The sequence below is a fragment of the Carettochelys insculpta genome, chromosome 19, assembly GCF_033958435.1.
Source record: "Carettochelys insculpta isolate YL-2023 chromosome 19, ASM3395843v1, whole genome shotgun sequence".
NCBI classification, from domain to species: domain Eukaryota; kingdom Metazoa; phylum Chordata; order Testudines; family Carettochelyidae; genus Carettochelys; species Carettochelys insculpta.
Genome location: NC_134155.1, coordinates 21,628,341 through 21,651,579, shown reverse-complemented (window position 1 = coordinate 21,651,579; position 23,239 = coordinate 21,628,341). Strand labels below are relative to the sequence as shown.

At 45.7% G+C, this 23,239-nt stretch overlaps 1 protein-coding gene across 1 annotated transcript; it reads left to right on the top strand.

The window, feature by feature from the left end:
* The first annotated feature begins 2,409 nt into the window (after positions 1-2,409).
* On the top strand, positions 2,410-17,509 carry XAF1 (XIAP associated factor 1). The gene is made up of 8 exons (XM_075013813.1): positions 2,410-2,471; positions 4,743-4,878; positions 5,815-5,871; positions 8,489-8,747; positions 10,659-10,726; positions 12,296-12,625; positions 13,965-14,034; positions 15,986-17,509. The coding sequence occupies exons 1-8, from the start codon at positions 2,440-2,442 to the stop codon at positions 15,997-15,999; spliced, it is 966 nt and encodes a 321-aa protein (XP_074869914.1). The 5' UTR covers positions 2,410-2,439; the 3' UTR covers positions 16,000-17,509.
* Positions 17,510-23,239: the final 5,730 nt, after the last annotated feature.

Here is a 23,239-nt window from a genome sequence, read left to right as displayed (position 1 = left end):
CCCATTGAGAATCCTCAGGCCAGACAAGGGAAGAATGAATGAAAGCAAAGTCACTCCCATGGGATTCAAACCAGTGAACTGCTGCTAGGCCCAAATGCTAAAGGGAAAGCTGAACTTGGAAACCAAACCACAGTGGGCTCTTTCTGATTGGCTGAAATAACAATGGGCATTGTCACACAGTCAGAGAGACCAATGAGCTGTACTAACAAAGGAGAGTGTGGCTTGAACTCAATACAGACGCCATGGGGGATTGGTGAGGTGGAGCTCATGTGTCTAAGCTACCTACTGGTGCCAAGCTGTAAGTAACCTTCTGCACTGCAGGTTGAATCTTTCTAATCCAGCACTCTTGGGACCTGATCGGTGCTGGATGAGAGAATTTGCCAGACCATGGAAGGTCATATTGCCTAGCAGCATTACCGTCACTTCCACTGCTTACTGGGCTCTTAAAAGACATTTAGGGGTAAATTAAACTGAAATAACAGCACAGAACACTGAGAGACAGGACTGGTGGCTGGAAAAAAAACTTTATGGGACCTTGGGAAACTTGGCCACACCCATGATAAGTGGTCATCCAACTAACTGTAATCATACCAGATTACAGATGTTGCTGAACAAGAGAGTTCCGAATTAGAGAGGTTCAGCCTGTGGTAAGAAGACAGACTGAAGCTCACACTATGAGATTCATTGCAAGATTAGTTTGGGGGCCTATTATTTGAGCCACTTTTTATTTTATGATGCTGTGTGTACTACCATCCTCCACCACACATCGACAGACTCCCATCAAATTAGGGATCACCTAGGAAACAACAAGAACAGTCTCCTGCCCCACTGACTTGTGTCCCATCCATTATGGTAAAATCTTATGGATGGAGGAGGTAAACTTGTAGCACATTTATAAACAAATTTCATACAAGGTCAGTTTCATACACATCTGGTGTGGACTTCCTTCTAGGCCTTTGAGAAAATGCCCTAAGTGTGAAACATTCTCCTAGTTTCCACCCAGTGACAGCTTGAAAACAGGTGTAGAGTTTTTTCCAGTTGGTCATCTTGGTTCATTTGGTCAGGTCTGTGTCCAGAGTCAAATTGCTATTGGGCAGGTTCACAACATTTCAATTCCTGATGTCCTGTCTCTTGGGCTACATCTACACTTGAAGTATGTGTCTGCAGAAGTCACTGTCGGGAGAGCTGTTCTGACAAAACTTCTGTCGACAGATCGCATCTACACATAAAAGCGGATCAATCATCTTTTGACTCCTTCTCTTGACAAAACACATTTTGTGTGTAGACGCTCCGCAAGTTTTGTAGCCTTGGAGAACTGTATCCTGCACTCATATGGGTTTTGGACTAAATGTTCCAATAGGTCTTTTCCATTTCCTAAGGCTGGGATCCTATAGCGAGCCACACAACACACAGACAGACAAAGTTAAGAGGCAAGCAAGAGCATTCTAGCACCATCTTGTGGTCTCCAGGAAACCTGTTTGCCAAGGACCAAGGAATTCACCCAAACCCAGTTATTTTCTCTGTGTTAAGTCCTCCGGAAAAGAATTCACCAATAGGCAAGAAGGGAGTGTGGGAGCAGATTACTGTGCTGTCCCTGACAGAAAGAAGTTTGACTCTGCAAACTGGCCATCTGTGCAAAGCAGCCTCAAGGCTGGGTGAAGAAGAATCTCCTCCCCGCAGGCGTTGGAGAATCCAGAACAAATCTGCAATGCAGCAAGGCAAATTGCTTAGTGCAGTGGATCTCAGCCAGGCATACCTGTACCCTGCTGGATACAGAGGTTTTCCAGGGTGTATCATCACTTTGAAATCACCTAGGGGGTGTATGTCCATTTCAACTCATCTAGAGACAGTATTTGCCCAATTTTACAGCAGGCTACAGAAAAGTCAGGCCACAACTTGCTTATGTTGCTCTATATACTGAAATACAAGGACAATATTTTTATTCTAATTGATTTATTTTATAATTATACCATAAAAAGGAGAAAGTCTGTTTTTGAGGAATAATGTGTTGTGACACTTCCATGTTTATGTCTGATTTTGTAAGCAAGTCATTTTAAGTGAGGTGAAACATGGGGCATAGGCAAGACAAACCAGACTCCTGAAGGGGTACAGTCACCTGGAAAGACTGAGAGCCACTGCCTTACGGTAGTCAAACTAAGCTGGGAGACAGAGGAAGAAGGTGGACATTAGCTCCCCAAACACACAGCACCTGGACAATAGCTTGGCTCTGAACCCATTCCAGGAAGGGGGCTCACCCCAGCTCTTGGTAAAAATGCCTCCACTAAGGCTGCCCTCCCCCCACCCCCCATTCCCCCTACCGCTTCACAGATTTTTGTAGGCAGTCACAGGGTTTAGGATTACAGACAGTTTCGGTTTCATTTCTTTCACTACAGGCTGAAAGAAAAGAGAAAGAAAGAGGGGCACAGCCCGACAGAAACCATGGAGGAGGAGAGCAGATTCTGCAAGAACTGGTAAGAAAGCCTTTATTTCACCAAAGTGATGCTTAGATCCAAGGCCCGAGGACGATCTAGACCAGTGGTTCTCAACAAGACATCTTTCTAGGGGTCCATCAATTCTTCTAGCTGCTTAATTTTACAGCTGGCTACCAAAAGAGCACCAGCAAAGTCCATACAAATGAAAACCTTATACAGACATTGACTTGCTCCTAGTGATCTCAATGGTGAAATGGAAGTATAATATTTACAATCCAGTGGATATATTTTATGTCTATGGTGAGAATGAGGAAGTAAGCACTTTTACCCTAATAGTGTGCTGTGACATTCTTGTAGCTTTATGCCTGATTTTGTAAGCAAATAGTTCCTCAGCAATGTGAAATTTGGAGGCAGGGGAACAAAACCAATGAAACTGAAAGGGGTACAGTAGTCTGGAAAAGCTGATAATCATTGCTTTAGTTTAGAAGAGAGTTCCCCTTTAGTCTCAGTGAATGTAGGAAGACAAGGGCAGGGTGGGCCCCTGAGGTGGTGAAGAGTTACTTGCTTTGTGTTAAACTTTGCAAAAAGTTGCCAAGAGTTTTTAGCTATTGTTGTGTTTTAAAAACACACACTTTTTCCCCATCAAAACAAAAAGCAGTCAAGTAGCACTTTAAAGACTAGCAAAATAGTTTATTAGGTGAGCTTTCATGGGACAGACCCACTTCACACCATAGCCAGACCAGAACTTTTCCCCACTGACGGAAAGAAGCTTACGTGCTGGTTACTGTCTGCATTCTGCTTGCTTGCACAAATGCCCAGGAATATAGGAAACAACAAACTGGTCAGACCAGAGAGTCATTTATCACTGGGGACAGAAAGTATCAGCTGCTTCAAAAGAAGCAGAAAGAATTCACAGATTAGGGAATAACTACAGGGAAAGTTAGTTGTCATGGAATCTGCAATAGGGATCTCCAACAGGGTGCCTCCAAATGCTGCCGGTGCCTCAGTTTCCCTTCATGGCCCATGTTTTTTCCTGCCGCTAAAATGACTTAACTCTCCACATCCCCCAAAATTCACCCTCCCATTAATATCAGGGGTCCCTAAATCTACTCACAGGGTGACAGCCCAAGGCAGTGGTTCTCAACCAGAGATACATATATCCCTTTGCAGACGTCTTCTGAGGGTACATCAACTCATTTAGCTATTTTTACAACAGGCTTCAGAAAAAAAGTTAACTATGGAAGTAGAAACTAAAAATTTTATATAGACATTGTTTTATATACTGCCTATAATCTGAAATGTAAGTGCAGGTTGACTCTCTCTCATTTGGTACCCTTGGGACCTGACTCATGCCGGATGAGAGAATTTGCTGGGCCACAGGAGGTCAATATTGTTCTTCACATGACCAACATTTCCATTGCTTGCTGGGCTCTTAGAAAACATTTAGGAGTAAATTACAGCTAAATAACAGCACAGAACAAGTATCAGAGGGGTAGCCGTGTTAGTCTGGATCTGTAGCAGCAACGAAGGGTCCTGTCTATAAGGTGCCACAGGACCCTTCGTTGCTAGCACAGAACAGCAAGAGCCAGGGCTGGTGGCTGGAAACAGACTTTATGGGACCATGGGAAACTTGGCCAAATTAATGATAAGTGGTCATCTGTCTAACTAAAATTATGCCAGTTTACAGAGGTTGCCAGATGAGAGAGTTCCAGATTAGAGAGGTTCAACCTGTATAATATTTATATTTCAATTGATTTATGTTATATTTGTATAGTAAAATAAGAAAGTTGGGAATTTTTCTTTAATAGCATGCTGTTCCACTCTTGTACTTTTATGTCTGCTTTTGTAAGCAAGTAGTTTTAAGGGAGGTGACATTTTGGGATACACAAGGAAAATCAGACTTCTGAAAGAGATATGGTAGTCTGGAAAAGTTGATAGCCATTGTCTTAACAGGAACCCAGACCGTACCTATCTTCCCAGCCTTTGGAAATCTAAACAAATGATTATAATCATGCCCAAAAATCTATGGAGCAGATTCTCCACTGATGTACTTTGTGCTAGATCTACTGAAGACTGAAGTTCTCCAAAATTTAGGAGTGCTGCAATCAGCCTCCAAACTTTGCAACTCCACATCTGAACATACACCCCAGTTTCTCTGGGATGCAGCGTTACTCCTGATGTGTACATATGTGAGAGGACAGTCAGACACCAGCTTACTGTTCTCTGTCATGGGCGCTTGGGCAGCCACCCAGCAGTTGAGTTAAAGGAGGTCCAGTAACATTCCTTTTCTTCCCGTTCCATGCCACACAGCAAACGAGATGTGTCTGCTGCCAACTTCTCTCTCCACGAGGCCCATTGTGTGCGGTTTCTCGCTATCTGTCCACAGTGTGATGAACCTATTGCGCTAAAGGAGATGCTGGACCACCAGGAAGAAGCACATAAGCAGGTGGGATTTGCTTCTTTTCCTGAAACAACAAGACCTGCCACTTATGAGCTCTGTTTCTTTTGAGCCCAGCCAGGCTTTTGGATGTCACGTAGCAACAAATGTCTGCAGCTAAAGAGCAGAAAATACCCTCTCCTCCATGCTCACCGCTTCCATTCAACCACGTGGCAGTCACATGGTCAAGCTGAGGCCTAGGTCTCTTGGGCTTGGTGTTGCTTGGGCCTGACACCACTCTGTTACCCAGGCCTTTGATTGCAGTGCATAAAACTAGCATAGCAGAGTGGGGGAATCAAGTCCTGTTGGAGCGCGTTTTCAGCAAGTGTAACTGATCATAACACCACTGATCTAAACAGAGCTAGGGTATCTTACACCAGCTGAGCATGTGGCCAGCCTTCCCTGTAAGCTGAGCATTTGGGCGGCCAACCAGGAGAGATTCAGATGGCACCCAGGTGGTTAGCCAAGTGCCCACAGCTGGCAGCGTGTGTATCTACTGATGGTGCACATCCACACATCCCTCAGTGCACATAACAAAATTTATTCTGCATATGGATGGAAAAAAAATACCCAGAGGGAACATTGCATCTGTCCCTGTATCGATAGGGCTGTAGGCCACTGAAATCAGTGGGAGTTAAAAGCCTAAATATATTTGTGGATCTTGTCCTTAGCATTGATCTTGGGGAACTTTCAGGCCCAACGCCCAAATAAATGGTCAAATGCAGCACTGGAGCAGCTAGATGAGAATTGTATTTTCCACTAAACATAAACTGCTTCAAAAACTACAATCTCCTCCAGCTTTTCAACAAGCGGGGTGAAAATGGGCAATTAGCTTGAAGAGGAGTTGGCATGAGATAACACCACATATCTTTAAAATTTTTTCAAGCCTCTGTTTTGTGTTTTCCCCTAAGCAACTTGCTACATCTTTCCCCCTTTCATTTTCAGGTCAGATGTAAACTATGTCATGAAAGCATGCAGAAATACCTGCTGGAGAGTCACAAGGTGAGTAGCACAATGGATAAAAGCAGAATCCTATTCAATGAGCTCTGAAAAATCACCTTGAGATGCACTGGAGGGAGGTGACTGCAAAAATAAACCTCTTGGGCTTGCCTTCTGAAACAGAACTGGCCCAGAGTCAGACATCTTAAGCATGATAGCCATTCCCATAGCAATGGGAAGTATGGGTGCAAAATCTGGGGGTGCTACCCCCCCACCCTGATTCCATGTGCCAAGGGACTGGCTCTGCTGTCAACCCACTGCCAGCTCCACCAGCCCTGGCTCCTGACCTCCAGACAGCCCCTGTGGGGTCCTACCATCTCCACGGGCTCTGGGGTCCTACCATCCCCACGGTCTCTGCAGGCTGCCGTCCCTGCACACTGCACTCTTGACCTTGACCTGCAGCTCCACAGCTGTGGCTAGATTTCCAACTCTCCCAGCCTGGGCAGACTGGGTGCCATTGCTGCAAATACATCTGATTGAGCTGGCAACCCTAGGTGTAACCCAGCCTGGGATGGTGAGCGATGTGAATGGGACCCGGGGGGAGTAACTCAGCATTCCCACTCTAAAAATAGCTTCAGTGCCATTAGCCATTACCTTAGTTTAACAGAAACCTTTTATATTTAAACAGACTTAGCACTGTGCCTACCCTCTCCTTTCCACATAGTTCAGCAGGGCTTGGCTAAACTCTTCAGTCACCTCGGTACAGCTCATGGACAACATTCCTTTTAAGCTGAGTGCTTGGGTGGCCCCCCAGGAGAGATTCAGGTGCCACCCAGCTGATTAGCAGAGCACCCACAGCCACCCATAACTGGCAGCATGTGTATGTATTGGTGGTGCACATCCATACATGCCTTGGTACACATAATAAAATTTATTCAGCCCATGGATGAAAAAAATGAGAGGGAACCCTGCTCATGGTGCTACTGTTTTCATGTCTTGGACCGTTCCGGGGAGGAGGCTATGGAAAATGAGAGGCTGTTCCAAGCATAGGGATGACCTGCAAGAAGGTACAAAGCTTTGGGTCTGCCTGTACTTAGGGAAGGTTTGATGCACCGCAGTTGATCTTTTGGAGATTGATTTTACTGCTTAGTGAAGACATGGCAAAATCGATCTCTCTGGGCTCCACTGTCAAGCCCTGTTACTCCACACTCCTGCGTGGAGCAAGGGACATCCACATGAGCTCAAAGAGCCTCAGTCTACACCAGGAAACAAAGTCGATCCCCACACATCAATGCTAGCTAGGGTAATGGCGTAGCTGGAATTGTGTATCTGGCATCAACTTTGATCCCTAGTGTAGACCAGGCCTGAGATGGGAGAAGCAGACAGTGGGAATGGTTAGGAAGAAGATGTGGATCTCAGTGAGGATGGAGAAGTTAGTGAGGACATGTTCAGGACAGATCACAGAGCCATCCTTACCCATCCTTTAGTGCATCCGAAGATTTGGGGGTCCCTCTGAGTCTTAATGTACACCCACCTATCTCTTCCTGTGCTTCTTCTGTGGTTCTGCTTCCTAAGGAGGGGATATAGTTGACTTAGGACTTGTCTACACTGGGCTTTTCTGTTTTTGGTTTGTATTTTTAAAAAAAGAAAAAAAAAACTTTTTTTGGGGGGCGGGGGGGAGGGGAACCAAAGAGTTCCTCCAGCAAAGCAGACTAATTTGAGATAAAGCTCCAGTTCTGCAAATGACTCTCCCCCACCCTCTTCAAGGTCGAAAAGAAGTGTTTGTGAACAAAGCACAGCTATTTCCAGCTCATCTGAAGGCTCCTTTTGCAATTCTGTGGCAGTGAACTGTGGCTGTAAATGAGAACATTCCCTTTCACAACGCTGTGGCTGAGTGAACATGAACATGGTTTTCTGACATTACTTATTTGGACATTAGAACTTTGGAATAAGTAACAATTCAAAAGACCTGCAGTGTAGACATAGTCCCAGTGACGTAAAAGCCTTCCAGAGATATTAGCAGAACCTGTGAAAGAGCCATTCAGGTAGTAATGAAGCCATTTAACAAGCATTTGCTAACCCTGTCAGTTTCTGAATTTTACTGTGTTAGTGAACAGTAACTTAGTTTCAAATTTATTTTAAAAATATTTCATCAGTGTGTTGCTGAAGATTATAAAAATCGTTACACCCCTCCAGCAGCTGTTGGCCACAGAGTCACCAAATTGATACAGGTTGAGCCGCTCTAATCCATAACTCTCTTGTCCAACAACCTCTGTAATCCGGCCTGATTTTAGCTAGCCAGATGACCACTTATCATGGGTGTGGCCAAGTTTCCTGAGAACCCATAAAGTTTGTTTACAGCCACCAGTCCTGGCTCTCAGTGTTCTGTGCTGTTATTTAGCTGTAGTTTACCCCTAAATGTCTTCTAAGAGCCTAGTAAGCAGTGGAAGTGTTGGTAATGTTCTAGAAAATATTGATGTCCCATGGTCTAGCAAATTCTCTTGTCTTACACTGGTCAGGTCCCAAGGGTGCTGGATTAAAGAGGTTCAACCTGTAGTACTGCTTAGCACTCCATAAATCCTAAGGGTGGCTCTGATGGACCATGATTCCTGCAGTCCGACATTCTTAATCTTTCAGCTCTGATTGACTGTTTGCAATAATTTCTTCTGCCCACCTGCAGACCAATGAATGTAACGAAAGAGCCCTGAAATGCACATTCTGCGAGCTGGAAATGCCCTTCAACAAGCTGCAGAGGCACCTCGAGGCCTGTGGAAGTCGAACTGAGCTCTGTTGGGAGTGTAATAAATACGTCATGTACAAGGATTTGGACAAGCACAAAGATGTGTGTCAGATTGGCAGTCAGCTGTCGAACAGTGGAGAGATACGCTATCAAACCAGCAACGCGTCTGCTTGTGAACCCTCCATTCTCCCACCCTCAGGTAGCCAGAATTTTTCATTATCTGGTACAAGGTCAGGGTGCACCAGGGCCTGTTGCTTTGGAAAGTCCTTTGTCCTGTGGAATTATTCACACTTCTCCAAGAAGTCCCGTATAGAATGAAAATCCTCACAAGGGGTTATTGTCTAACTTAGGGCTGAGCAAACTTTTTACGTCAGGTCCCACTTTTTGGCTCTGCAATTAGCAGGCTCCCCCAGCCTGTCTAATATAATCCAAACAGACAAGTTTTCATTATGTTCATATGTAAAAAAAAAAAAAAAAGACCTTTCAGCATGTGTAAGGAAAAAGAATATAAACGGTAAAAAATCTGTATTCACATGTCTATACTGATAAATGCATAAAAACAGTAACACATTTCAACATTTTAGTAAGATGGATGAGCCTGAGTTGCAGCAGCTGATCGTGCTCAACCCCCTTCTTAAACTTCACCCCACCCAAGGGAGCCCACCCCTCACTTTGTTCACCCAGGTGCTAACCAGCCACAGCTAATGGGCCAAATTCTGCTCTGATTTATACCCCCAATTGTAAATCCAGATCAGCTCTGTTCATGGCAGTGGGGTTGCTCTGCATGTACAATGGCATAATGCAAACCACAGGCTTTATTTTTATCTCCAAGAGGCCCCTTTAAGACTCTCTGGCCATGTAAAGGTGCCTTGTTAAATAACAATCACACCATCAACATTTCAGCTAGAGCAACATTTTGGGGCCCAATCGGCCATTCCTTGTTCCCCCAAAATTTCTGTGGGCTTTAAGGGCACTTTTGGGTGTGCAAGAACCAGAGCATAGTGTCCTTGCTCAGGCAGGGATCCGATCCCATTAAGCCAATCCAGTTATCATGCTGGTGGTACAACTTTACTTGTACTGCAATTTGCTGAGAGTGACTGAACCAGCACCTTTGTAAATGCTACCTAAAGCATGGACTCCCCACTCTCCCTCCGCTTCCTGGGATTTGCCTTAACCTTCAAGCTTGACTGCTCTTAGAGCCCACACCCTAGCTGAGCCTCTCTCCTGGAGAGGTACTCCCACCTATCTTAGGGCAAGTCAACACTAGACCTGAAAGTCAATCCCAGATACATAATTACAGCTACAGCAATTGTGTAGCTGGAACTGACATATCTACAATTGGCTTATCTGCCAGCCTCCCTGACTCTTCACGATAATGAGGAGTATTGGGGTTGACTGTCAAGCCCTGATAGTTCTATTTTTGCATGTCCCCACTAGCCACACAAAACTGAACCCTGAAAGATGGAACCTGACTGGGCTGATCTCCTGTTAAGTATGAATGTATCCTTAACTGTAACAGAGGACCAACTTGAGCCTTTCCCACCAGGTTCAGCACCTCCTAGGCTGGTGGAGTATTTAGGGTTCACATTGCCAGCTTGTTACAAAGATCTTTAAAAAAAAAGTAGCAGATCTGAGATGGGCTTTCTTCCTACTGAAGTTTCAAAAGCCAGGCAAGGCACTTTACTGTAGAGTTCCGTAGCATCATGGTCCCTTGGGGCCAGGGATAGTTTTCTGTTGGGTGAAAGAAGAGGTTGGCTGAAGCGTGATAGGATAAGTGATGCTCATCTGTGAATTCTACCAATGATTGTGAAGGACAGGCATCACAAAGAATGATGAATGTGCCCTCTAGGGAAAAGTGGCTCCAGACTTGGATTTCAACCACTCCAAAGATCAGCATGGAGGAAGGTCAGAGAACTTGAATTCGTTCAATAGGATCCAATAGCCCAGTTCCGATCCATTTCTGACTTAGGTGCTGGTCCCTTAAAGATCAGAGGCATTTGGATCAGGTGCCCCTTGTGGCGGTCAGCATGACCTGTGCTGGAGGAGCTGGGTACAGTATTTTACAACTCTGTTTATGACCAATGGATCGCTTTCCCTTTCTCCTTTCAAGGTCTCCAGGACAATCTTTGTCAGCAATGCGATAAGTTCTTCCCAGATGACCAATACCTCCAGCACCTGGTAAGTAGTTGGGGAGGTAAACTGGCAAAGAGCTTGGGCATCATTCAAAACAGGCCCTTTCTGTCAAAAGGCATGCATTGAATATGGTTGGGCAACATGTTCTGGCTGCTCTATTTGCACAGTCATTGCTATCCAACAACCAGGTTGCACCAGTTGCATGTGCCCTTGTTAGTGCCAGTCCTTCTTTGGCAGGGCTACTTCCCAGGTTCTTAACCTCTTGCTGCTGGTGCAGAACGCCAACACCTATAACATTACATGCTCCCTGCATCCTTCCCACCCACTGCCTAGGAAGTGGCACATTGAGTGAGCCTGGTTAATAAAGCCCTGAAGAACACAGGTCCCAGCTCTGTTCCCCTAAGGGTATCTCTGTTCTGAAAGGGCTGCCACTGACCTTTGAGCCGATGTGCTGGTGCCTTTTCCACACAGGCTCCTACTAAAAGCCTGCCTCCCCATTGGAGCATCTGTCTGGACTCCATCCTCCTCCCTTTGCACACAGTGGCTTCCCCATCGCAGGGAAGACTTTTAGTTGTTCTGGGCTTTGTAGCACTTTTCTCTCTCCTCACTATTTTTTTAAAGACCCCTATCTTTACTGGCTTTTAGTCTCCCATTATCTCATTCTAATGTTTGTAATTTTTTCTTATATTAAGTCACGGGTCTGCAATCTGCGGTTCCAAAGCCACCCGCAGCTCTTTAAGGAGTTCTTTGTGGCTCCCAACAATATAATTGCAAAGTAAAAAAACTTCTCTGATTATTTGCAATAAATGGTGAACATCTAAAAATCCCAGTAATGAACACATCATTTCTAAATAGCAAACAATGTGATCTCAAAATGTTGGATAACTCTCCCTTTAATATGTGTAGTGCATTGTGGGATATGATACTGTAGCTGTGTTTTGATCATGTTGCTAATAAAGTCTTGATTTTGAAAAGAAAAAGGAAGCTTGTGGGATTCCAGCTGTGAAGGGCAACACGCATTTTAAGAAAGAAAACTGAAATTAAATGTGAAGTAAAATTGGCATAATTAAAATAGGTTCAGGAGTGAAAGTCAGAAAGATAGTAGTACACACACACAGGTAAACCATGAGGAAATAAATATCAGAGGGGTAGCTGTATTAGTCTATATCTGCAAAAACAAGGAGAAGTCCTGTGGCACCTTATAGACAAATTAAGTGGAGCATGAGCATTCATGGGCAAAGACCCACTTTGCCAGATGCATTCTTACTGTTTTTGTGAGGAAATAGAATTTGTAAAAAATTTGTGAATATGTGTAATTGCAGTAAATAGGTATCTGTTGCATTACATATCATTGTATGCACGCTGTTCTTAAAATAGTGGTGACAAAAGGTACGGTTTGAGGTTATTTATTAAGGACTGTCTCGTATTCACATGCATTGTAGCTCTTGAATTATTGAGTTTTTACCAAACTTGAAACAAATGGCCTTTGGTTGCCAACCCCTGTATTAACTCATTGTGCACATATGCACTCTACCACTGTCAGTGTCACCTCTTATTGATTCACCATCTGACAAGTTCCATTGTCTTTATTATTCCTTTCACTGTCCTTCACAGAAAGAGTGCAGCCCACTCTCCAAACTTGCAGAGAGTCTTGCCAGCCAGTCAGTTACAAAATCCCACCCACTCCCTCCCCACTCTCTGGCTATGTCTTCCTCCCATGAGAATGCGTCTGAGGCATGGAAGGACGTTCGCCCCAAAAGGAAGGAAAAGGACTTATCTTCTGCCTCCAGGCCCTCACTCAAGCCACTGAAGAACAAAAAAGTACCAGGTCGCCCGGTTTTCAATGCTCTACGGGATTCCGAAGATTCGATGACTTACGATGTGTTGGTGAGCTGTTCCCAGTGCAATATCCTTCTCCCACGTCCAACTCTAAGGAAGCACGAGGTGAGGAATGCTCCAAGTATGTATTCTGATGCTGGAGAAGAGTATAGGGGTGCTAAGGACAGCTGGACTTTTGACAACCTCAGTCTAGACCAGTGATACTTCAGATCTGTCACACGTGACTCTTCTGTTGCTCAATACTTAGGCCTTGTCTACACTTACTTTCACCATCAATCTACTTCAGCTACACAAATAGCATGGCTGAAGTCGACACGCCTACTGTAGTGTCTTGCCTGCGATCAGTTCAATGGGGGTTGCTCCTTCATCAATGCCAACTACTCTTCTTGTGTTGACTGGAGTGAGCTTGGAAATCAATTTATTAAGTCTACAGTAGACATTATAAATTAATGGCTGGTGGATTGATCACTGCCACGTCAATCCACCACATAGTGGAGATAAGGCCTTACTGAGATCATGGGCAACCCTGAACTGGACATGGAGTAGACAACCGATCAGACTCCATTTTTATTTATACAGGTCAATCTAGTAGAATTTCACTCTTATTCAGCTGAAGGACACTGTTGGCTCAAGAATAAATGGGTATAAATCGGCTAGAAATAGATTCAGGCTGGAAATTAGAAGCAGTTTTATAGCTATCGCAGGTGTGAGCTTACAGAACAGCCTTCCCATAGGAAGGGCAAGCCACAAGCTAGTTTTGAGATGGAGCTTGAAACATTTACAGAGGGGTTGGAGGAGGGATTTGCCTGTTGATAGCATGGGGCTGGCCTTGGTGACCCTGGAGAACTCCTTCAGGCCTCCATTCCCAACTTGAATGCAATTACTTTAGACTGACACTGCCCAACTCAGCCCAGTCCAACATCAGGGCAAACAGCCCTCTGAGGAAGAAACCTGGGAAGAGCCACTGTAATGCTAACATAAGATCCTGCACAGCTCTATTCCCAGTGCCTGGTGTAGGGGGGAGCTCCTCCATATGACTGAAGCATGGCTATTGCCTGCTTTCTAGGGCTCAGAAGGGGCCACAGACAAGCTCCTGCATAGCCCCAGAATACACAGCCAAAAGATGACCAAAAATCCCCTTTATGCTCCCTCCCACCTCTGGCTAAAATGCAGGAATGGAGTAACTAAGAGCCAGGCCCCTTGATTCTAGGGTCAGATCCTGCACAGCACTCATCCTCTTGCTCTCCCTTCACTTCCCCATTTGTTTCCGAAACATGAGCAGAGCGTGAGGAGCATAATTAGAGCTCTTCTGGAGCAGGGGCAGCAGTGTCCTCAGGTCTCAAGGCCAGGTGCAGAGACGCAGTTGTCTCCTCACCAAGTGTGGCTGCATGAAGGATGCAGAGCTATGGTCGTTTGTATTCATTGTCGTTATTCATTTGTTCAGATCAAATGCCTCCGTCTGGCTTCGTTGCGAAGTAACAGGAGGAAACCAAAATCGAATGCTGGAAAACCAGGTACCATATTTTTAAGAAAGACAACATAACCCAATTAGAGTTATCTACTGTTACTAGGTGCTGGGCTGATAGGGATGAGGGGGCATTTCCTGTAGCAGGTGCCCCCGGAAGCATTAAAGAATTGCAGGGAACTCAGGGTAGTTCAGTGATGATAGTGGTATGTGTGTTTAGAAACTATGTTCTGATGTTCAAGACCCTTCATGCACTAAGCAAGCTAACTCCTTAGGAAGGGTTGAATTTGGTCCCCCAGCTGCATTGCGACTGCCCAAAACTACACCTTAGGGCAACAGCAGAGATTAGAACTTGGGTGGTCCTGATGTGTAGTCTTACATTCTTTCCACCTCAAAAGCTGCCAAAGGTTAGTACTGAATTTTATCGCCTCTCTCCTGTAGGGAATGCTAGAAAGGTATCTCCCTGTATTTTAATACCAACTCAGTTACACACATTAAACATCAGCTCCTTGCTGTCCTTTTATAAAGCATGAGCTCTGCAGCTGTCCTAGCAGACAAGATGATAGGTACTCGAGATTCAGGGCCACCCTTAGGCATACGCAGAGCATGCGGCCATGTAGGAACCTGAAAATTTAGGATAACAAATTCTGAGGTGCACCTGTGCAGCTGCCTGTGATTGTGTTCCTATGGATTGCCCTGACAACCATCCTCTGGTTCCTTTTGGGCCTCCGGCTGCTCTCTCAGCCAACAGCAGTAGGGGTGCCTTAGAATCACAGAATCATAGAATCACAGAGCTGGAAGGGACCTCAGGAGGTCATCGAGTCCAGCCCCCTGCCCCAAGCAGGATCAACCCCACCTAAGTCATACCCTGCCGTTCTCCCTGCCCTTTCCCCCACCACCCATAGGGAGGGTGAAGAGAAGCTGTCCGCAGCTTCACACTGTCCCCAGGGAAGCCCTGAGCCCCAGCAGAAGGTGTGCATGGGGCGGGCAGGGTGGGTGATGAGGGAAGCCATGGAATGGGGTGTGAGGGAAGCCTTGAGCCCTGACTAAAGCCATGAGGGTGGAGAATGGGGGCAAAGAAAGCCCCAAGACCTGGGAGAAGCCACACTGGGGAGGCAGCCTTACTTAACTCATGTGAATTGTAAGGATGGCCCTGTTGACATACACCACACAATGTTGAGAACCAACTACTTTCTAACAATCACCTCTTAATTAAGGGCTTACACACACCACCACCCTCTCACTCATGTTACACCGCTTGCATTATGCTGGTGCAATACAAACAGGACAACCTCACTAGAACGGGGCCCAAGTATACCCATCTAAAAGTTGCTTATTCAGTGTAGTTTATCTCTGTATTCAAAGGACCATAAACTATAAGGCACTTTATACTGGCATAATGGCATCCACTCTAGGAATTGTACCAGTGCGACTGTACTGATGAGAACCTAATAATTCCCGTGACAGTTACACCGGTGCAGAAGCTGTGCATGGACCAGCCCACAGTGGTGCTAACTATACAGACGTTGGCCATAATGCTGCAGTCCTGACTCAGGACAATTTCCCATTGCTTTGTTTGTGTTTTTCCACACAATGCTACCTTGTTCTGTCAACCAGAACTACCCTTGTTTTATATTGGGGCGGGGCAGGAGAAACAAGCGTCCATGAAAGAGCACCCAGTATGTGTCTCTTCTCAGACTGCACCAGCCTGATTGCAAAATGGCTGCCTTTTTCTTGGAGACATCATATTTATACATTGGAAGATGCCACACAACTCAAACAGAATACTCCACAGTGTGAAATGAAAGGAGGTTTTGGCTGATTATGGGCTACAGGATTGTACCCTGAAATAATTATCCATTCATTCCATAGCTTGTATTCTCTTTCCTCGTATGTTGGGCTGTTCTAGTGGACTCAGTCAAGATGGGTCAGTGGAGGTAAGGGTATAAAACCACGGACTTACCCAGTCATTGTGATGTTGGGTTTTGTTTGTTTTACAGAGGAGCCTTTCTAAGGCACTCCTGGAAAAAGCCGGAACCAGAGATGCTCCACCAGACCCCAGGCTTCCGTTTGGCGCCCATAACAACATTCTAACCACATAGCTTTATACATAGTGAATAAAAGCACCGCGCTTCCCACACTAGACCGAGAACAAAGAACCACGCTCTGTAAGTTACTCTGAGCCAAAGAGGTTCATCATCACATTTCACCAGAATGCTCTGGACAGCTGTACACCAACGAGTGCCATCTGTCTGGGGACTCACTTGTTCTCTGTGCCCTGCCTGTCACAGGAGTGGAGGTTAAAGGTCCGATTCTCCTCTCGGCTGTACTAGTTCCTTGTGGCCGAAGGTGTCGTAATGTCACAGAGAAGTAGTTGACCCGTCAGGCTTACACTGAATCCTCTGAGGTGTTGCTGTCAATTTGGACTCTAACTTCCCGTAGTGATCCATTCCACACCAACAGACAGCCCAGCAGAGCTGGGTATAATCTTTCTCCCAGCCCTCCCTTCCTCCCCCGCCACACGCCCCCTTGACCACTGACAGCAGCATAATGGTCGCTCAGGGCAGGTCTACACTAGATCTTAAAGTCAATCATAGGTACGCAATTCCAGCTGTGGCAATTGTGTAGCTGGAATCGACACATCTGTGATGAACTTATCTGGCTGGCCTCACTGAGGGAGTTCAACAGGAGAAATTCCCCTGACAACCTCTCTTCCTTATTGTTATGAGGAGTAGTAAAGGGGTCGACTGACAACCCCTGATAGTTCAATTCATACATCCCCAGTAGGTGCACAAAATTGAACCCCGCAACATTGACCCTGGCTGGGTCGATCTCCTGGATACTGTAGATGTACCCTTACAGGGTGCACTGGGTACTACTACTACTACCCTTACTGGGCAAAATACTTCCCTACAAGGGGTGTATAAGTGCTACAGATTCATTGCACCAGCTGTTGAGCATCTGCCCCTCCCCTTGACTTCAATGAGAGGGCTAACAAAGGGCTAATTTCTGGTTCCATGGAGCTCACTGGGAGCTTAGCCATGGACTGCAGAACGGTGGCCCATGTGGCATAGCCACCCTAAGGTGCTAAGTGTTCAGCCCAGACTGCTTAGCCATGAAGCATTAAAGACACAGATTGGAAGAGTTCCATCTACAGAGCAAGTTGGAGTTATAATGATGGTCTGTGGGTATATATTGAGGCGGATGTTGAACTCTTGGTGGGAACAAAAAAGCTTATTTATTAACATTATTTCCTTGGTACTATGTTTTCCCTGCACGGGCATGCTCTTCACTGTATGTAATCCTGTACGCTGGCTGCTGAAAGCTGAGCGTAGTAAACAATTTTGCTTGATTGCTAAGTGTGTTCAGCAGGATCCATTGGCAAATGAATGTTGATTTACATTATCTGAAGAGGCCAGGCTGCCAAGCCACTCATATGCGACCAGATGCTCTTTGCAGTGGTGAATTAACCTGGCCCAGAGCCCCCAAGGTTCCATAACTCCATTTTGTTTCAACAATTTGCTTTACCAGAACAAAAGAAATGTGTCATGTCCTTCTTATTTTACAATGAATTTAAATGTAATTTTATTATGCGGCATGAGTAGAATAAGCATGAGTGGATTTTAAAGCATAAATAAGGACATTACATTAATATTTTAATATATGGGGGGGGCCCTTGTGACTGTGTTGTCCCAGGGCTCCGCCTGTTCTTAATCTACCCCTAGCCATTTGCATCTTGTGTCTGCTGCCTGGCTGTTTGGATGATAAGAACACAAACAAACCTGGTTTGACTAGCAAAATGGGACCTACAAGGTGGTCTAAACAGGATGGGGTTTCCAATGGAGCAGCAGCACCTGCCTAACTCATTGCTGCCCCTGAAGTCAGTGGTTGATTTTTAAGATATCCACTGCTTTTGACAAACCCAGGCTACATAGCTACTGAACAGTGGTATATTATGGACTAGAGACAGTGGTATATTATGGACTAGGATGAGACCTAACTCCTATGCCAGGGTCAGGCCAGAGGGCCATCTTAGAAGGGGAGAGGGGAGCTCTAAACAGAGCTAGGGTGACCATATCTCCCCCACCCAAACATGGGATAAGGGGAATGATGCCATACCAGCCAAAACAGGACAGATGGTCACCCTATATGGAAGTGAGGAGGTGGCTGCCCTGTGGGGGCTGTCATCCTGCCAGTGAAGCTCTGGCTTCCAACAGCTGAGGGGGCCGCTGTGCTGCCAGTCTGGTTCCTGGCTTCCCCAGCTGGGGGACAGCCACGCCGTGGCAGGGGAGCCAGGGGAAGCTGGGGAGCGGCCACACTGCTACGCAGGTCTGGTGCCCCACTTCTCCAGCCGAGAGAAGCTGGGGAGGGGCAGCGGCACCACTGCACTGGTCCAGCTCCGGCTCCCTCACCGGGGGAAGGTTGGAGGGCAGCCGTGCCACTGTGAGGGAGCCAGGGAAAGTTGGGGGGCAGCCATGCCGCCGCACAGTCTGGCTCCTGGCTCCCCCAGCTGGGAGAAGTGGGTGGCAGCCACCTAAAACTATGTGGAAATTAGCCTCTTTGACAAAATAAATCAGGATACCAGCCTGGTGTCCCAAATGTGGGACTGTCCCACCAAAACCAGGATGGACGGTCACCTTAACCAGAGCAGATATGGCCTGGCTAATTAGCAGAGGGTTACTTCAGGGCAGCACAGAGCAGCTGACCTGGGGAAGTAGATGAGAAGGGGCTACGATCAATCAGTTAGGGCCAGCTGAGCTCACTTGAGGATGTCACCAAATGTTTTAAAAGCCTTCCCTGCTGGGAGAAGGGCAGAAGAGGACGTTGGAGTGAGGTGAGGAGATGATAATGAAAGCAGAGAAAGAAAGAACACTGGCTCTGTCAGAGACAGCAGGGGAGGTGAGGCTTTCCCACAGGGAGTATTTGGGTTCCCCTGCTCTAAGGTGACTATTGGGATCAGCTGGTGGCTGGGGAGGACCCCTTGTTCAACCCAGACAGATCAGGGGGCACCTACCCCAGCATCCTTTCAGCCAAGGGACAGAAATCCAAACAGCAGCTAGGGCCTATACCATAGTACCCAGATTATCTGCAGGACCATGAGCCGAACAAGGGGCAGGGGCAAGACTGATCCTGCCACACTCAAAAACTGCCACAGAGTGCTCCACGATTTTACATTCAGTGTTTGACAGGTGTGCAGAGGCAGATAATACGTTCAGCATCCCAAGGCATAACTCATTATAATGTGCTATAATGCATAAGGGCTCTGACGCAATGAGAGTTTATTGTCTGTGCTGAGCCTATCCCAGTAAACCCCCAAACCCTGATTCTCAATTGGGTTTGTTCCACAGCACTGCTCCAATATTTGTTCTGCTAGAAAGATCTACTAAATTAGTCCCTTCATTTTTGGTCTCCATTGCACACTGGGGCCTAGATCTTGACTGGGGTCTTCAGGCCCCAGATTTCTATTCACAGTAAATGAATGATAATCAGGCCTGCTTCAAACCTTTGGACTAACCGCTTCAAATATTTTCCATAGAAATACAGCTCTCACCAGAGTCTCCCCCCTCTGTGAAAAGGCAGAGCAGGGTGCTACAAAATAGGACAGGAACTACACTACTGAGGTGGGGGAGGAGAGAACACACCTTCGTTGATGATGGTAATCATATTAAGCGCCATGTCACCAGAAAAAATTAATTTAACATGGCAAGTTGAGAAGGGGGGGGCGCACCAAGGAGACAAGGGAAAAAAAGAATAATGGTTTACATTTCACTGGAACAAAATTTCCTCTCTGGGGGCTGTCTGCCCCCACCCCTTGCCTCTTATTAATTCCCAGAGGCAATGTCATCCTGTACGTGTGCACGCCCTGTCATGTCAATGGAGTTGTACTGGTTTTAAAAGAGACATAAAACACCCCTGTCCGCCCCCAACAAACAAGGAATAGGGAACAAATTCAGGTTTGACTCTACTGCTTTCATGGCAGGGATGAAACAGACTCAGCTATTCAGTAGGGGCAAAATCCTTCAATAAACGAGCATCTGATGAAAAAAGAAAAAATCCAGCATCTGATGAAGTGAGTCTGTGCTCGCGAAAGCTCAACACTTTTCTGTTAGTCTATAAGGTGCCAGAGGACCCTTCGTTGCTGTTACAGATCCAGACTAACACGGCTACCCCTCCGATACTCAAAAAACGAGACTCCCAAGAAGTCTGCTTGCTTATCCCTGGAACACAGAGAGCACCGTAGCTGCAGGGGTCCTGCATTGGCACCAGGCAGAATCATAAAAGGCTCTTGATTTTTTCCATCCACGAGCAGAATAAATTTTATGTGCAGTGAAGCGTGCACAGATGTGCACCCACAACGGAAACACATGGTGCCCACTGTGGGTGCTCTGCTGATCAGCTGGGGGAGGGGTGCTCCTGAATCTCTTCTCGGTGGCCATCCAAGTGCTCATCTTACAGGGATTGCTAATTAGGACCCTAGTCTAGGAGGTGGGAGAACAGGTTCAAATCCCTGCTGTGCAACAGCTGCCTGAACTCTCAGACAAATCCCCCTAGTGCACTGATAAACAACCTAGTCTAGTGAGTGGACTGCATGAATGGCCCTCCTTCCTCTCCATGGATTGCAAGATTGTCAGAACCAAGCTGCTCTCCCAGGATAGGGTGGTTTTGCTAACTGCTTGCACACCTAGAATTGGCAGGGCGTGCCACCTGAACCATAGCAGCGCTTTGGTTACATGCAGGGGGAATGCCCGGCTCTCACAGCCAATGTTGTGTGCAATCAGCACTCCCCACACTTCATGTGCCTTTGCTTTATGTGCCTGTCATGTTGGTGATACCAGCTGGAAAAACTACGTGGATTGAAACGATTGGAATGTAGCAACCCTGCACAGAGACAATGGTACACAAAATGTCTTGTGGGCCACACACAGAACCCCAGTGGGCAACAGGTTCTCCTAGTGTCTCTAGACCTCAATTTACCATCTGTAAAAGGGGAATAAGAGCAATACTTCTGTAGACACTCACACCCTTCCCAGAGGCTGGAACAGGCCCCTTTCCTCAACTATTGGAAGATAAAATTCACCAAACAAAGCTAGTCCCTTGAGCAAAGCAAACAACCAAGGTCTCTTCCAGTGCCTGCCAAAGAAGCCTAGTAGCCTTCTGTAGCTCTCCTCTCACTAAGCTCCTTTTAGCTCTTTAGAGGGACCACCTGCTCCCTTCCTAGCTGCGTGTGATAATGGAAATGGGTTGCCACCGCCCCCCACCTGCCTTTAGAGGAACAGGCCACCTTATCACAACTTCCCTGATTCCAGGGGCAGTGGGTGAAGCTGCTCCTTGGGGACGGGCAAGCTCCCCAGCCTGTGGACCCACCCGTACTTCACCCCCTCCTCTTGCAGACTCACCCTCACCCCATGGGCTCCTTCTTTTTTCTGTATTGGAGGGGTAGCCGTGTTAGTCTGGATCTGTAACAGCAACGAAGGGTCCTGTGGCACCTTATAGACTAACAGAAAAGTTTTGAGTATTTCTCTTTGGAGTCTGGTCCTGAAATTTCAAAGAAATTTGAAAGAAATTTAAAGAAAAACCAGCAAAGAAATTTCAGGACCAGACTCCAAAGAGAAGTTTCTGAGCTACAATTCATCTGCAAATTCGACACCCTCAGCTCAGGCTTAAACAAAGACTGCGAATGGCTGGCTAAATACAGAAGCAGCTTCCCCTCCCTTGGTGTTCACACCTCCAGATCAACTGCTGGTAGTAAGCCTCACCCTTGCTGACTGAGCTAACCTTGTTATCCCCACCCTTGCTCTGGCTTATTTATACCTGGCCCTGCAGATTTCCAAGACCAGCATCTGATGAAGTGAGTCTGTGCTCAGGAAAGCTCATGCTCAAAACTTTTCTGTTAGTCTATAAGGTGCCACAGGACCCTTCGTTGCTGTTTCTTTTTTGTGCTCATCCATTCTGGCCAAACTCCTAAACCCAAAAGACACTCATAATATTTCTTTCTAAAAAACAAATGGAGCAAGTTTTCCACTGCCTGACAGATTTAGACTGGACATGCAGAAGGTACCTAATTAAAAGCACTACATTTGGGAATAAAAAATGTCTGTCTCAGGTTTGTTGATCTACTCTGAAGTTTGTTGGAGATTTATTTGCAAAAACTTTACAGTAAGGGCAAGGTAGTTGTCCTGCTGAATACACCCTTAGACATTATGGAATACATTGTGCAGCCCTTCTCTGGTTTACATTCTCTTCATCAGTACTTCTAAACTGATTTTATATTTTAAATATATCCTTAAGCCTTCATAAAGTAATCAAGACAGAATACTGCATATTTAAATGCACTGAAACAAAGACCTTATTTTAAATTAATCAGTCAGAAAAGTTTAGTTTGTTCATAACAAAGTTCACTGCTTTTAGAAAAAGGGAGCACTTATTTGTGTGATTTTCGTAAGGCATATTGATGAAACTTTACCATATGTTCACGTTCAATATTTTTCCAAACATCGTAGGCATAACAAAGGTTTTCATATCTTAGCAAGATACTGATTTTGGAGTAGGGTTCTCTTAAAACTAGTTAATCAAATACAAGTAAAAAGGAAACTCGTTTGTACAGCTATCTGGAAGAAGAGGAATGTTGTCTTTTTAGAGCTCTCTTCAATGTTGTAGTGAAAAGAGAGTCTGGCTGAATAGAAAGGACAGGAAGATAGCGGAATTAAGTTTTTGTGCATAGAAATTAAAATTAAAATGTGTTTTAGATAAGGGTGTTCTTTCAAAGAATTTATTTTAAAAACTACATGTCTGAAAATCAAAGCATTTAAGGCTAAAGCTGCATACTTAGATTGTGCATCTAAAGGATTTTTTAGAAATGTGCTTTTGTATTCTTCAGCAACAAACTATTGAAATAGTCACAGTAAATTTTAAGCTAAGGTTCTGGAGACATAGTAATGCACAACTGTTTTTGTCAATAATTTCAGGGTTGGCACATACCTGTTAAATGGTTTCATTACCACTTAATGGCTCATTCGCAGTTCCATTGTTATGCGAATAGGTCTGGAAAGCTGGAAGGCTTTTCACTTTTAAGTTAACAGATCTAATTCAGGGGAAGAGTGACCAGTCTGCAAGCTGCAACAACCTGCTGTCAGAACCTTCATGAATGGTCAAAATAGGGATAGGAAGAATAGAGCGGTAGCATACTAAGACCCAGGGAAGGCATTGCCTCCTATCTCTGCCCACAGGTAATCATAATGTGAGCATGAAGACAT